Genomic DNA, 14,581 nt, shown 5'->3' with positions numbered 1-14,581 from the left:
ATAAATGCTGGCCTTGGCAGCGACGCCCGGAACGAACACAAAAAAAAAAGACATCAGAATGAGAAAAATACAGAGAAGCGAAAAAAGGAGTAAAGGACAAACAGAAAGCCGTGGGGGAACGGGGGGGAACAGAAAGAACAAAGAGAAACAGGATGTTATCAAATTTGTGCCCATGGGACATAAATTGGTATTTAATATACTTCTCAAACGGATGTTCTGCTAGCTTCTCAACGACTTTGTTTGATTTCAATACAAAATGTGAAATAATTCTCTTCGGTGAGAGGGGGAAAAGAGGAAATGATCAACTGATTGAAAATAATTTTGACATTTCCAGGGGACCCTGAACATGTTACATTAAGCATTTGTTTAACAGACCACTGCACAATTTAAACCACAATCAAATCATTCTAATCCTCTAAACCTCTTCTGTTTATCTCTAATAATTTACATGTCACCTTTTGGAACCAGCTTTTTGATATTTCAAATAAGTGTGTTGATATTTGATGTCCCCAAGGTAAGAGGAGACTAATTGACGTCCTGTTACTTGACTGCTCCATTTTTGATCGGGGTGGAGGAGCAGTGAGAGATCGGGGTCCAGGTGCATCCTGATCGGGGCCCAGAAGAGGCGAGGGTTCGGGGCCCAGAAGAGGCGAGGGCCCGGGGCAGCACGAGCCAGCCCACACTGCAATCTATGGATAGTAGAAGCATGCGTGCGCACTAGGTCCGTGCAGCAGAGCTTGGTCTCCAGTCGTCTTGGTTAACCCTTGCCACTGGATCAAGACCTAGCTCTGTCAAGCCCATATGGTGACTGGTGTGCAACGGTCACCACACATTAAAAGAATCCACGCACAGGCATCTTCCACCCTTCAATATGTAGTTCGGGACCTGGAATGTCAGGTCCCTCATTGAAACACCTGTGAACTAATCCCTTTTTGGTGTGGAAACGGGTCATCCTCGATACGAGGGACTGCCTAATACTACTATACTACTTTTAAGTAAATCATCCATATACACAGCTTAGCCACATGAGCAATTTTGTAGAATTGAAAATGAAATTGGAAGGATTTGTTTTATTTGGACTACCTTCCATTTGCTAGGCTTTGTACTTCCCAATTTATTTTGCTAACAATTAATAATGGTTTATGCTACACGTGTAGGAAGAGCAGCAATGGTTTATCTTTGATTGGTGATCCATTGCTTCAACCTCCACCGACAGCTGTCAGGCCCATAAATGAATTTTGATGATTATGGAGGGGATGCAGGCAAATGTACTGGATTGTAAAGCAACCACCATAAACCATCAAGGGGTGGAAATTCGGTGCTGCCCGTATTGAGGTGATGACACCGCCTGGTCGCTAACTTTATCGCCGGGCGGTGTGTGCCGCCTCAAATTACAAAATTCAGTTTTCCCCAAAGATGAGAGTGGAGCGCTAAGTGAAGCGTTCCCTACTCGTCCTCGGGCGCCAATGGAGCGATAGCGCCGGAGGCCTGCTCAATTTTTTGCCAGCATCCTGGCGGCTGAAGATGAGGAAAAAAATGTGAGTGAAAATTTCAATAAGCTACACCCACACTTTCCCCACTGCTGCCATAAATAAATAGAAGTTAAATAAATTCACAACTTACCGTGCTCTCCGGACGATTCCGCCCCGGGACCACCGATGTACAACTGCTTTCCCTGTCGGGAACAGCGCCTGCCGGTAAAGCTGGCGATCCAAATCAATTTTTCCGCCACCGCACCAAGAGGGCATTGCACGCTCGATGACGTCACCATGTGGGCAATGCTAGAGTGCGCAGGGTTACCTCTTAGTGCCGTCCCCATCGCCCCACTGATGTTTTCGGGAGGTGAGGACAGGGTGCCGCTTGGTCGCTAGGTGCTTAGTGGCCCGTTAGCGGCCCTCGCCAGCGCTAACGGGTGGTGCAAACCACCAAATTTCACCCCGCAAAAACTTCTCTTTAACCATTATAATAGACAACCGTAACTCAATCTGTTACATAAAAAAATACCAAGAATTGCCGGAGGAAGCAGTGAAACCTCACCTTTTGATCATATCATTTCTCAGCTTGTTGCTCGCTTTTAAATATTTCTCTCTGGTTCTCGCTGCTGCTTCCCTTTTCTTGTCCTCCCATTCTGTCCCTCCTGCTTCATGGGGAATATTTTCAGCTTGCCACCTAAGTGTACAACTGGCATTGCCGATCAGTGCCTGCTGCAGAAACCGCCTACGTTTCAATCAAAACGAAAATCAGGCAGTTTCTGGAATGGGCGGCTGATCCACAACTTCGGTTCTGCACCCAAATGGCAAGTTGGGCCCAAGTCCTATCCTTCTGGCTTCTGTATCTAGATTCCTTCATTTGCCACCTACGTCTCTGCCCAGATCTTATTCCTGACCTTTGTTCCTGCATTCCATCCATGTCGGTGCTGTACACTTGCACAGACCTCTTGTATCGCCTGGGATGGTGAAGTTCACAGGAAGATTCAACTGGCAGCAAAGCCCAAGTCTGGCCGCCCCGTGTCACATTCTAAGAACAATATCTGCAGTATAACTGCAACCTAAAGTCAATATAAAATTATTTCATTTTTGAATCTGTTGAACATTGATTACAGTTCAACACCAGGGAGTGGTGCTGGAGGAGAAAGATAAACTGCTTCAATCAACTTCTATTTAATACACAAAACACACTTTCAACAACCATTTTTGCCCACCCATTGTTTGGGCGCTATGGGTGGCGAATTGGGCTTCCGAGCGACACGTGCACACTTTTGATGCGGGCCGTGCTGGACGCATCTTGGGGAGGGCGATAGGGTGGCCATTAGGAGCGTGCATAGAAATATGGCAAGTAGGCAGATTGTGATGTCAAATGCCAGCACTGCCATTTTCATTGTCGGCGCTGGAGCGAGAACTCTCTCTGGAGTTATTTAAAGTTGGTGAGGTGACAGGAAGCGGTGCTACAAGTGGTGAAGGCCTTGGTTCTGAATTCAAGGGTTCTGGTCAGACCACTCGCTCCCAGTCATGGGGGCTCTAGTTGTTATCTCCCTTGGCCTGCAGCATGACAGGGAGATGGAGCAGAGGCAACAAAGAAGAGGACGAGCTGCTCACAGAGGGAGGGGGAGAAGGTGGAGCGGGGGAGGGGGGGGGGGTGGAAAAGAGGACTCTCAGCAGGAGGCCTTACCCACCTAGGGTCTTCCGAAAGCAATTCTCTTACTTCAGCCTGAGCCAGGAGCAGTGCTTGAGGTGTCTGCACTTTACGAAGAAGAGGCTCACAGACCTCTTGCAACCAGCCCTGCAGCCTCACTCCAGGGCAAGGACAGCGCTGCCAATAGCTGTGACAGTAACAGTGGCCCTGAATTTCTTTGCATTGGGATCTTTCCAGGCTGGAGTTGGCAACATCAGTAACATCGCTCAGTTCGCCATCCACTGCTGCATAAGAGAGGTGACAAAAGCTCTAAGCCAGGAGAGGGGACTTCATTGTCTTATCTCTGACCAGGGAGAAGCAGACAAACCATTCACGTGACTGCCAGGACTTCCCCATGGGACAGGGTGCCATCAGCTGCACGCACGTGGTTTTGCGGGCACAGTATATAAATGCTGAGTTGTATAGCTACCGCAAAGGTTACCACTCGCTGAATGTGCATTTGGTGTGCGACCATGCTCAGCATATCATGATGCTGAATGCCCCATATCCTGGCAGCAGTCACGATGCTTTTATATGGCGCCAGTCCGTTGTTCCCTCAGGTTTTGAGCCACCCTAATAAACCAGTGCATGGCTGCTGGGCGACAAGGGCTATCCGCTGACCATCTGGCTCATGACTCTGCAACCCAAGCACACGTGGATAGTATGCACACAATGAGAGCCATGCTGCTACACAAACCGCTTTGGAGGAGCCCTACAGTACTCACTGGAGCCTGTGTCCCAATTCATCATGGTCTGCTGTATCCTCCACAACCTGGCCATCATGAGGGCACAGCCATTGCCACCAGGGAATTGGCCACCAGCTCAGGAGGAGGAGGAGGCAGAAGAGGTGGAAGTGGAAGGAAGATGGAAACGCATACAGCCCATTTATGGCTGGGATATCCTGGATCGAACCATCCACCTGCGGTACCAGTGAATGCAATCCCAATTCCCCTTTTAACATTAGTCCCACACCTTACCTTCCCTCTCTTACTGACCATCACACCGTCATCATGCTGAAATAAAAGCCACCACAAAGCAAACTTTCCAATCCAACTTTAAACATTTATCCATCCAATATTACATCAAAGATGTATACGAATCACCCCGTGTATTCCCTTAGTGACTGTCTTGCGTGTGCCTTTGCCTACCCTCGTACTCCTACACAGTGCTACCCCAGTGACTGCAGCACAGTTGATGAAGGCTGCTGACTGTCAGTGGGGGAGACTGCAGATGGCCTTGCAGGACAACCTCGAGTAGCTCTGGGCCTAGTAGGCCCGGCATTGGACTGCACCACATCGGCATGGGCGCCAGCAGGCTGGGCTGCCTGGCTGACAGGCTACAGCAAGGGCACTGGCGGAGTGGCAGTGGTGGGAGGAAGAATGCTGTCATCCTGAGAGCACAGCAGGGAAAGGCCCCCAGGGATCCGTTGCCACTCCGCAGCAATACCTCAGCAATCCTAATAATCTGCTGGAGTACAGACTGATGGACTGCTGTGACACCCTGCAAGCCCCTTTCCACACTGGTGATCCCAGCCATGATGGCAGCAATCTGTGCTTCAGTTACTTCAGTCTGAGCTTCTGCTGCAGCACTCTGACGTTAGGTGGCTTGTGCTTGTGCTGCAATGGAAGCTGAGACTTCGGTCATCAGATGCTGCATCATGGTTGGGTCCACAAGTGCATTAATAGATCTGCCCAGTTCTGCGCAAAGCCCTGTGCAAAGTTGGTGCTGGACTCCTCTAAGCTCTTTGACATTGCATTTAGGTTTTCTGGCAGGCCTGCCAATGCACCAAACATTTCATTGTGCATACCCATCAGTGTTCTTCTGTAGGCCGCCCCATCGAAGTCTTCATCGGAGTCCTCTGCAGCAGAACTAGTGTGTGCGACCTCGGCCTCTGGGGAGCTGGCACCTGAGCTACCCTTTCCCCCTGCCCTGGCTGCAGGCCACTCGTGCCCGGTGTCTCAACGTGTGCAGATCCTGCATCCAACCTATTATCTAAAGTACGTGGAGCGTCAGTATCTGAGCTGGTGGTTGGGAGCATGATATAGAGTGAGGTGTTTCTTCAGCTTCTTCTGGACTCTCCTCTCCTCTCTTGTCCCTCAATTACTGGCTGGGCAGGCTGCAATTCCTGGGTGTTTGAAATGAGAAAGGCACAAAGGTAGAGTTGTGGAGAGGGGAGGGGGCAAAACATGAGGGGCATACTTACACCATCTGCAGCTTGCAAGTCAGAAGAGATTGTGGAATGAGGGGGAAGTGGGATGTGAGAAGGAGGTTTAGATATGAGGATACCAGCATCTTGAATTCCTTCTGCCCCACCGCTGGCCACAAGATCAGCCACACCCCTCTGCCAAGAATGGCCAGCACTGTCTCCTCCAAGGGCTTGAGTTGATGCAGGCGAGCCTGTCCGCCGCCGGTTAAGCCTTGCTGCCTGCGATTATGCGCCACCTTTTCCTGCAAGAAGGAGGGAAGTGTGTCAGTGAGAGTGGCTCTCTGTGTTTGGGTGATGTGACTGTCATGGTTGAATAGCTGACAGCGTGTTCAAGCTGTGAGACGTGGGTGTGAGTCTTGCAGCAGTGGTAAGTGTGTGAGGGTGAGGTGAAGCTATGAATGTGAGGTATGAATTGTGTTTGGTAGAAATTATTGTTAGGTGAGTGATGGGGTTGTGGGGCATTGAGCAGTGTGTGAGGCTCATTGTGCAGATGGTGGGATATGGCATTTGAAGATGAATTCACCGACCTTGACTAAACGTGTGATGTCATTAAACTTCTTCCTGCACGAAGTTCAAAGTCCTCAAGTCTAAATTGCTGGCATTGACCACACTGGCTCCCACTGCAGTCTCGTCTGTTGCCTGGAAGGCCTCCTAGTCACCTGTGGGAAGAGATTGGAGTTGACCTCCTGGACCAATGCCTTCAGTGCTGCATCGGAGAATCTCGGAGCCCTTTCTCTGGCCTGTTCAGCCATTACTCAATCTTGTTTTTCTGGCACCTCCGCTTTAAAAAGTGCAGACTGCCTTTAAGTAGTGCAGGCTAGCTTTAATTGGAACTAGCCTCGCCTGAAATTTCGCCTCCTGTTGAGCATTCAGCCACTCAGCACACGTTCAGCACTTGGCTGAACACTATAATCATGTATACCAGCAGGCAGCATGAATTTTACGTGCTGCCTGCAGCCCTCCAAATGGGCACAGGTTGTAATCGCATTGCGATCCCCATGCCTGTTTTCAGGGGCTACCGAATTTCTAGGCTTGAATGTTTTATATTATTGAAAATGCCTCTTAATTATTTTGCGAAGTTTATTAGTACAGGTGCAACCTCGGGGCTGAATCCCTGCCTGTTTTTGGGTTTTGCCGGATGCTGGATCCCGCTGTTGGCGCTCCTTGCCACCCACCAATTCCCTCCGATTCTCGCCGCCCCGATGTCACCATCTTGGCTGCCTCAAAAATGTCCGACTTTCGGACAATTCTGGTTTTCGGAATTCGGGATTTGGGACGTCGTACCTGTACCTTTTTTTTAAAACTAGATTAATACTTACAACTATTAGAGTACGTTAGGAAACAAAATATTATATTTTTTATTTGAAAGTTTTTTTTTTAACGTTCTGATGGCTAAACATAGGAGTCTTTTTGTGAGTGGCCTTCCTACAGTCTGCTTTAAAAAAAGTAATTTAAAGCAAGCAGATTTTAAACAGAATAAACCCTCTCAAGCAATTCATGGTTTCTATCAGGAAAAGGAAACATTAATTTTGAAACTTTACAGTATAAATAAACATGATTAAAAATTAATTTGTACTAGAAATTGAATATTGATGGAAGGTTCTATGTATTAAGTTAGCAGTAATCAAAGTCTAGATTTTACTTTATAAAAGTTAAGCAGCTAAGTTACAAGCAAGCCTTTGCCAAGTACACCATATGTTCCGCTGTGCTAAGGGGAAATCAAGCTTCTTATCATTTCATTCTTTTCAAGCAGCAGTACTTTACTTCCGGCAGTACATTCTGTTTCGAACTGCTGTGAACAGCTTGGAGTCAGGAGCTGTGTTGCATAACTTCCCACAGAATATACATTATCTTTATGCATATAACGGTTTAGGGTTTAATTAAGATAATGATTTTGGTTTTAATTATATTTTTCAATAAGTTCCCTGAGGACCTGTGGACAATCATGTGGGTCAATGTTCACGTACAGGTATATGGTTAAATAATGCTGCAAATCTCATCAGAACTGTAAGCATTTCTTGGGTCAGCCTATTGCATAACATTATTAATAGTTCGAGCTGGGTGGTGGGAGCAGTAAATTGCGTGGAAGTGAAATTTAAAGGGAGGTGGACAATTACAGGGGCATGTCTGTCTAGTGGGACAGAAATTCATTCAGTCTTTGTAAAGATGCAAGAGCATCTCAGTCCATTGGCAAACCTTGCCACGGGTGAAGGCCGAGAGGGTTAAGAAGTGCGTGTCAAAAATGAAGGGAAAGGAGAGTAAATGTGCAGGCATACGTCTGCAGGCAAGTCACAGAGCAGTCTGGATCCCTGTTTGATGACTGCTGAAGTGGAGGAAATGACTGAAGTAGATGAGATGGTCGTGAGGAGAGTTGCTCCGTATCACATTCCGTGGCACCATCCCCATATATCCACATTGTGGTATGATTGTGATATGCCTAGAAGGAGACGGAGACAGGTTTGAGTCTGCAGTTGGTCAGTAATGTCGCTGGTTGTGCCAGCCTTAATGCTGAAGGTATCCTATCATAGAAACATAGAAAATAGATGCAGAAGTAGGCCATTCGGCCCTTCGAGCCTGCACCGCCATTCAATGAGTTCATGGCTGAACATGCAACTTCAGTACCCCATTCCTGCTTTCTCGCCATACCCCTTGATCCCCCTAGTAGTAAGGACTTCATCTAACTCCTTTTTGAATATATTTAGTGAATTGGCCTCAATAACTTTCTGTGGTAGAGAATTCCACAGGTTCACCACTCTCTGGGTGAAGAAGTTTCTCCTCATCTCAGTCCTAAATGGCTTACCCCTTATCCTTAGACTGTGACCCCTGGTTCTGGACTTCCCCAACATTGGGGACATTCTTCCTGCATCTAACCTGTCTAAACCCATCAGAATTGTAAATGTTTCTATGAGATCCCCTCTCATTCTTCTGAACTCCAGTGAATACAAGCCCAGTTGATCCAGTCTTTCTTGATATGTCAGTCCCGCCATCCCGGGAATCAGTCTGGTGAACCTTCGCTGCACTCCCTCAATAGCAAGAATGTCCTTCCTCAAGTTAGGAGACCAAAACTGTACACAATACTCCAGGTGTGGCCTCATCAAGGCCCTGTAACAAGTAACACCTCCCTGCCCCTGTACTCAAATCCCCTCGCTATGAAGGCCAACATGCCATTTGCTTTCTTAACCGCCTGCTGTACCTGCATACCAATCTTCAATGACTGATGTACCATGACACCCAGATCTCGTTGCACCTCCTCTTTTCCTAATGTCACCATTCAGATAATAGTCTGTCTCTCTCTTTTTACCACCAAAGTGGATAACCTCACATTTATCCACATTATACTTCATCTGCCATGCATTTGCCCACTCACCTAATCTATCCAAGTCACTCTGCAGCCTCATAGCATCCTCCTCGCAGCTCACACTGCCACCCAACTTAGTCATCCGCAAATTTGGATTTACTACATTTAATCCCCTCGTCCAAATCATTAATGTACAATGTAAACAGCTGGGGCCCCAGCACAGAACCTTGCGGTATCCCACTAGTCACTGCCTGCCATTCTGAAAAGTACCCATTTACTCCTACTCTTTGCTTCCTGTCTGCCAACCAGTTCTCAATCCACGTCAGCACACTACCCCCAATCCCATGTGCTTTAACTTTGCACATTAATCTCTTGTGTGGGACCTTGTCGAAAGTCTTCTGAAAGTCCAAATACACCACATCAACTGGTTCTCCCTTGTCCACTCTACTGGAAACATCCTCAAAAAATTCCAAAAGATTTGTCAAGCATGATTTCCCTTTCACAAATCCATGCTGACTTGGACCCATCATGTCACCTCTTTCCAAATGCGCTGCTATGACATTCTTAATAATTGATTCCATCATTTTCCCCACTACGGATGTCAGGCTGACCGGTCTATAATTCCGTGTTTTCTCTCCCTCCTTTTTTAAAAAGTGGGGTTACATTGGCTACCCTCCACTCCATAGGAACTGATCCAGAGTCTATGGAATGTTGGAAAATGACTGTCAATGCATCCACTATTTCCAAGGCCATCTCCTTAAGTACTCTGGGAGGCAGTCCATCAGGCCCTGGGGATTTATCAGCCTTGAATCCCATCAATTTCCCCAACACAATTTCCTGACTAATAAGGATTTCCCTCAGTTCCTCCTTCCTACTAGACCCTCTGACCCCTTTTATATCCGGAAGGTTGTTTGAGTCCTCCTTAGTGAATACCGAACCAAAGTACTTGTTCAATTGGTCTGCCATTACTTTGTTCCCCATTATGACTTCCCCTGATTCTGACTGCCGGGGACCTACATGTGTCTTTACTAACCTTTTTCTCTTTACATATCTATGGAAGCTTTTGCAGTCCGCCTTAATGTTCCCTGCAAGCTTCCTCTCGTACTCTATTTTCCCTGCCCTAATCAAACCCTTTGTCCTCCTTTGCTGAGTTCTAAAGTTCTCCTGGTCCCCGGGTTCGCTGCTATTTCTGGCCAATTTGTATGCCACTTCCTTGGCTTTAATACTATCCCTGATTTCCCTTGATAGCCACGGTTGAGCCATCTTCCCTTTTTTATTTCTACGCCAGACAGGGATGTACAATTGTTGTAGTTCATCCATGCGGTCTCTAAATGCCTGCCATTGCCCATCCACTGTCAACCCCTTAAGTATCATTCTCCAATCTATCCTAGCCAATTCACGCCTCATACCTTGAAAGTTACCTTTCTTTAAGTTCTGGACCATGGTCTCTGAATTAACTGTTTCATTCTCCATCCTAATGTAGAATTCCACCATATTATGGTCACTCTTCCCCAAGGGGCCTTGCATAACGAGATTGCTAATTAATCCTCTCTCATTACACAACACCCAGTCTAAGATGGCCTCCCCCCCCCCCTAGTTGGTTCCTCGACATATTGGTCTAGAAAACCATCCCTTATGCACTCCAGGAAATTCTCCTCCACCGTATTGCTTCCAGTTTGGTTAGCCCAATCTATATGCATATTAAAGTCACCCATGATAACTGCTGCACCTTTATTGCAAGGTGCAGCAGTTATCAAAAGATGCTCTGCACTTGAATTTCTGCTGGCCCAATTCTGTGAAGATAGTTCTGACGGGATTGGACAGGTTAGATGCAGGAAGAATGTTCCCGATATTGGGGAAGTCCAGAACCAGGGGTCACAGTCTAAGGATAAGGGGTAAGCCATTTAGGACCGAGATGAGGAGAAACTTCTTCACTCAGAGAATTGTGAACCTGTGTAATTCTCTACCACAGAAAGTTGTTGAGGCCAGTTCGTTAGATATATTCAAAAGGGAGTTAGATGTGACCCTTACGGCTAAAGGGATCAAGGGGTATGGAGAGAAAGCAGGAATGGGGTACTAAAGTTGCATGATCAGCCATGATCTTACTGAATGGTGGTGCAGGCTTGAAGGGCCGAATGGCCTACTCCTGCACCTATTTTCTATGTTTCTATGTTTCCCAAGCAAGTGCAAAAAGGCTTGCAAATATGGTGACACCTTGGCAGGTGTGGTCAACCATGCTTTGCTGTGGAATGATCAACTTAACACCCCTTCTTACAGTGTCACTGAAAGCATGCCATACTGTGATTGGAGTGCTTCTGACAAATGTTCCAACATTACAGTCACATGAACATTCATGAATCCTCGTGGTGCCATCAGTCCCGCTGTCCCATTTTTTTTGTTTTGGAATTGGAGCAACTGCAGGCACTAATTATCTGCCACAGCAAGGTCGGGCGTCTCTGCCTGCAGCTGCAGGTGTGTGGGCACAGAGCACCACTCGTGCTGCCCGACCTGCCTGGTTTACACAGGAACAAGGTCGATTCCCCACTGGGAAACCCAATGGTGCCAGTAATTGAGTTGGGAGGCAAATTCAATTACACCATTCGACACAAAGGCTTATTGAGAGCTGAAGTGCCTACAGAAAGAAAAAGAAAATAATTAGTGCCTTAACTGTCAAATGAATCTTCTCACTGAGCTTTTTAACGTATTGCCATATATAGCATAACCCCTGACGCCGATTATAGATGCATAGGATTTTTACTTGGTGCTGACCCAGGTGATAACTGAAAAATGATGCAGGAATTCTATTTACTTCACTTCCACATCATTATAATATGAAACCCCTGCCACCAAGCCCACTGGAAATGTGAATCGTGCACAGGAGGGTCTCGACATTCAGATCGCCACCTGTTTTTTTCCATGCTGTTAAGTCCCATGAACCGATGCACACAAGACGGTAATTACGGGAAAATCAGCCCAGAGAGGTGATTGTGTATTTCATAGGACCGGAACAAATTGTTAAATTAGAATAGAATCATAGAATGGTAGGAGGCCATTCGGCCCGTTGAGCCCATGCTGACTCTCTGCAAGAGCATGTTAGCTAGTCCCATTGCCCGCCCTTTCCCCATAAAATTATTCTAGATTAGATTATTTTCTTAATGATTAGACCAATCAAGGATAACCATTCAGAAAAGTTCAAACCCCTTGTCTGTAATAGAATAGTCTGTGCAATCTGTAAAAAAGTTTAGAAATACATGAAACTCTGCTGATTGTAACTAATCTCTGATTTTTATTCTTTTGCATCTTTTCCTGTCAAGTAAGTATTACTGCAGTGTTAAAAACGCTTGTATTGTTAATGTGTAGTGACCACTAAATCAAATCGGGTTTCATAGCAGTGGGACATCTATTTTATAATAAAATAAAGTAGTCATAGACAAAAGGCTAGATATATTGTATGTTTTGTTGATCTTATGCCAGTATGAGCGAAAAATTGAGACAGTTGCACAGAACTAGAAATACCACATTTTAGACATTGGCCCCAATTTGCAATATTTTTGGCGTTCTATGAAAGTGTAGTTTTTGCATCCTGCCAGAAAATGACCAACAAATTGCTGAATTCTTACATAAAGATCCTGTAAGTCGCTTTTAGGGATAAATTACTGAACTGCAAGGACTTTGTAAAGAAGCACGATTGTCAGGTAAAGACATATCACCTGCATTCTAGCATCAGAAATCTAGCATACGACAGCTGTCACCTATTTTTTGATTGATGGAAATTAATAACTCCAGACAGTAACAATGTTTTAAAATTCAAATGTAAGCATTTTACATGTGATGCATCCAAATCTCCCTACCCTAAGGTTCTCAGCTCTGAGGGAAAGCTCCCAAATGTCTATTGATCCCTCTCTGCTGCAAAACACTAGGTACAAAGGTAGACTAGGTTGAGTTGTCTTCGAGATTTCTCCTTCTTCTAGGATAGTGGGCTGCATTTTCAGCTTTGCTCATTTCGGGGCAGTAATGGCAGCGGGGGGCGGTCCTGATAGCGCCCGGGAACAGTTTGCGCCTCAGTCAGCAATATTCAGCAGCTGGGCCCTGAGTGTGGGGCGGAGCGCTAAGGGAAGCGTTGCACACCTCTCTGAGGGTGCTAGGCCGGCAGAGCGTGCGAACATCCATTTTAAACAGCCGGCCTCAGAGCGCTCTAAGAGAGGCCTGGGGAGAAAAAAAACACCAAAAGCATTCCCAATAAGTAACTCACGCCACCACAAAATAAATCGCAAAAAAAAAACAGACACACTTACCTGAGGTCGACATTACTTACCTCACTGCAGCCACTACAGCTCAGACCGCCAGCTTTCACAGGCGGTCCCAGCAGGGCGGTACGGATCGGGCTGGAGCCAAAAATTGAGCCGGTGTCACAACCAGGGGCCTTGCACACCGGCTCACCTCTTCCCTGAGGTAATGCTCCACGCCCCCGCCGAAACCTGCCCCAAAAACCCCGGCGGGACACTGGAAGCTGGGTACCTCGCCCGGAAGTGCTTACCGCAGTCAATGCCATCCCTCTGGGGCAAAAACAGAGGCAGCAACAAGCGGAAAATCCATTTGGTGTCTCTGTTTAGGGTCTCCCCATGACAGAAACATCTAGGACTCACTTATACGGGGTGCGTAGTTCCAAAAATGACACCAGCTCATTGGCAACCCCAAATCACCCACTAGAATCATGATAAACTTGAAAGAGTTTGACTGATGTTTGTGTAGATAGTAGTAGATTTTTTTTTAAATCAAGATGACAAAAAGAAGGCCAGGGTTTCCCTTTCTGTGCACTCGGCTGCAATGTTCCCCCCCAGTCACTTTCGTGGTTGGAATATTGCAGGCTGGTGATCACAAAAGCAGAACGCACCAGCCTGTTGATCAAGGGCATGGAGATATTTTGAGCTAATACTTAGAAAGAGAACATAAGTGCATCTTAATTCCATCAAATCAACTAATAATTGTGTAGTAGAATTAATTGGATTGTTGTTGATAGCAATAAACTGTTTTGTATTGTTTTCTTTTACAGAAAGAATAGTGCATTCTACAAAAGAGAGGTAAGAGCATAAATGAATTGAACTATTTTTTCCGAATGTCTGTGTCGGGTTATTTAATGCAGACAGCAATAGTACTAGTCCAGTAATTTAGTGTCATCGATTGAACTAAAAAAGTGCAACTCAACATAAATTCTTCTTCATTCATTGTTGGAATACAATAATGCAAAATGAGAAATATTGGCTCCCTGATTGTGTATCCATTAAAGTTGTATTCATGCCAAAGATTGGTACATTCGAGCTTTTACCCCGTAGAGTTAAAACATTTTTATAGTATAGTCACTTTAAGGATATGGTCACCTCTTGGCAGATTTTATCGTACCGCCTTCTGATGAGTGTCCGGCAGGCAGAAACACCACAGATCTGGTCGTAGGCCCCAGCATTAGGCTCATCACTAACAAGGAAAGGAAACAGGGTGGATGGGGAGTGAGTAGGCCCAAAATTAGAATTGGGTGCCTGCAAATGGGTAGGAGGTTACCAAGTGCCCTGAAGATCAGGTGAAAAACCCCCAAATCAAATTATAATGCACAAAAAAAATGGTAAAGCAAATCTAAATTTGGGTGAAAAAACAAAATGGCAAGCAGACCTGGGTAACTCACCTTACAGTGCGACCAACAACAGGAACCCTGTGGTTATAGTGTGTCGGCTTTTGGCATCGGCTTTTCACATTCTAGAATCTTGACCTGCTGACGCATGGTTTCCTCATAATGTTTCAGTGTCGTAAAAGGGGTAGTTTTGCCCGTGCCTGTCTGAAACCGGATAGGGAAAGGTGTGGGAGGGGGGTTAAAATTGCCTGGGAGACTTACCCGCCAATTCCCCGCTCCCTTC

General features: G+C 46.2%; 1 protein-coding gene across 1 annotated transcript in view; it reads left to right on the top strand.

Moving 5' to 3' along the window:
* rgs11 (regulator of G protein signaling 11) overlaps positions 1 to 14,581 on the top strand; it is a 247,511-nt gene that overhangs the window by 156,784 nt on the left and 76,146 nt on the right. The window contains exon 10 of the mRNA XM_070856713.1: positions 13,733 to 13,756. Within this exon, the coding sequence (XP_070712814.1) occupies positions 13,733 to 13,756 (24 nt within the window). The remainder of the gene's footprint in view (positions 1 to 13,732; positions 13,757 to 14,581) is intronic.

The sequence above is a fragment of the Pristiophorus japonicus genome, chromosome 15 (genome assembly GCF_044704955.1).
Source record: "Pristiophorus japonicus isolate sPriJap1 chromosome 15, sPriJap1.hap1, whole genome shotgun sequence".
Lineage (NCBI taxonomy): Eukaryota > Metazoa > Chordata > Chondrichthyes > Pristiophoridae > Pristiophorus > Pristiophorus japonicus.
This window is presented reverse-complemented; position numbering and strand designations above follow the sequence as displayed.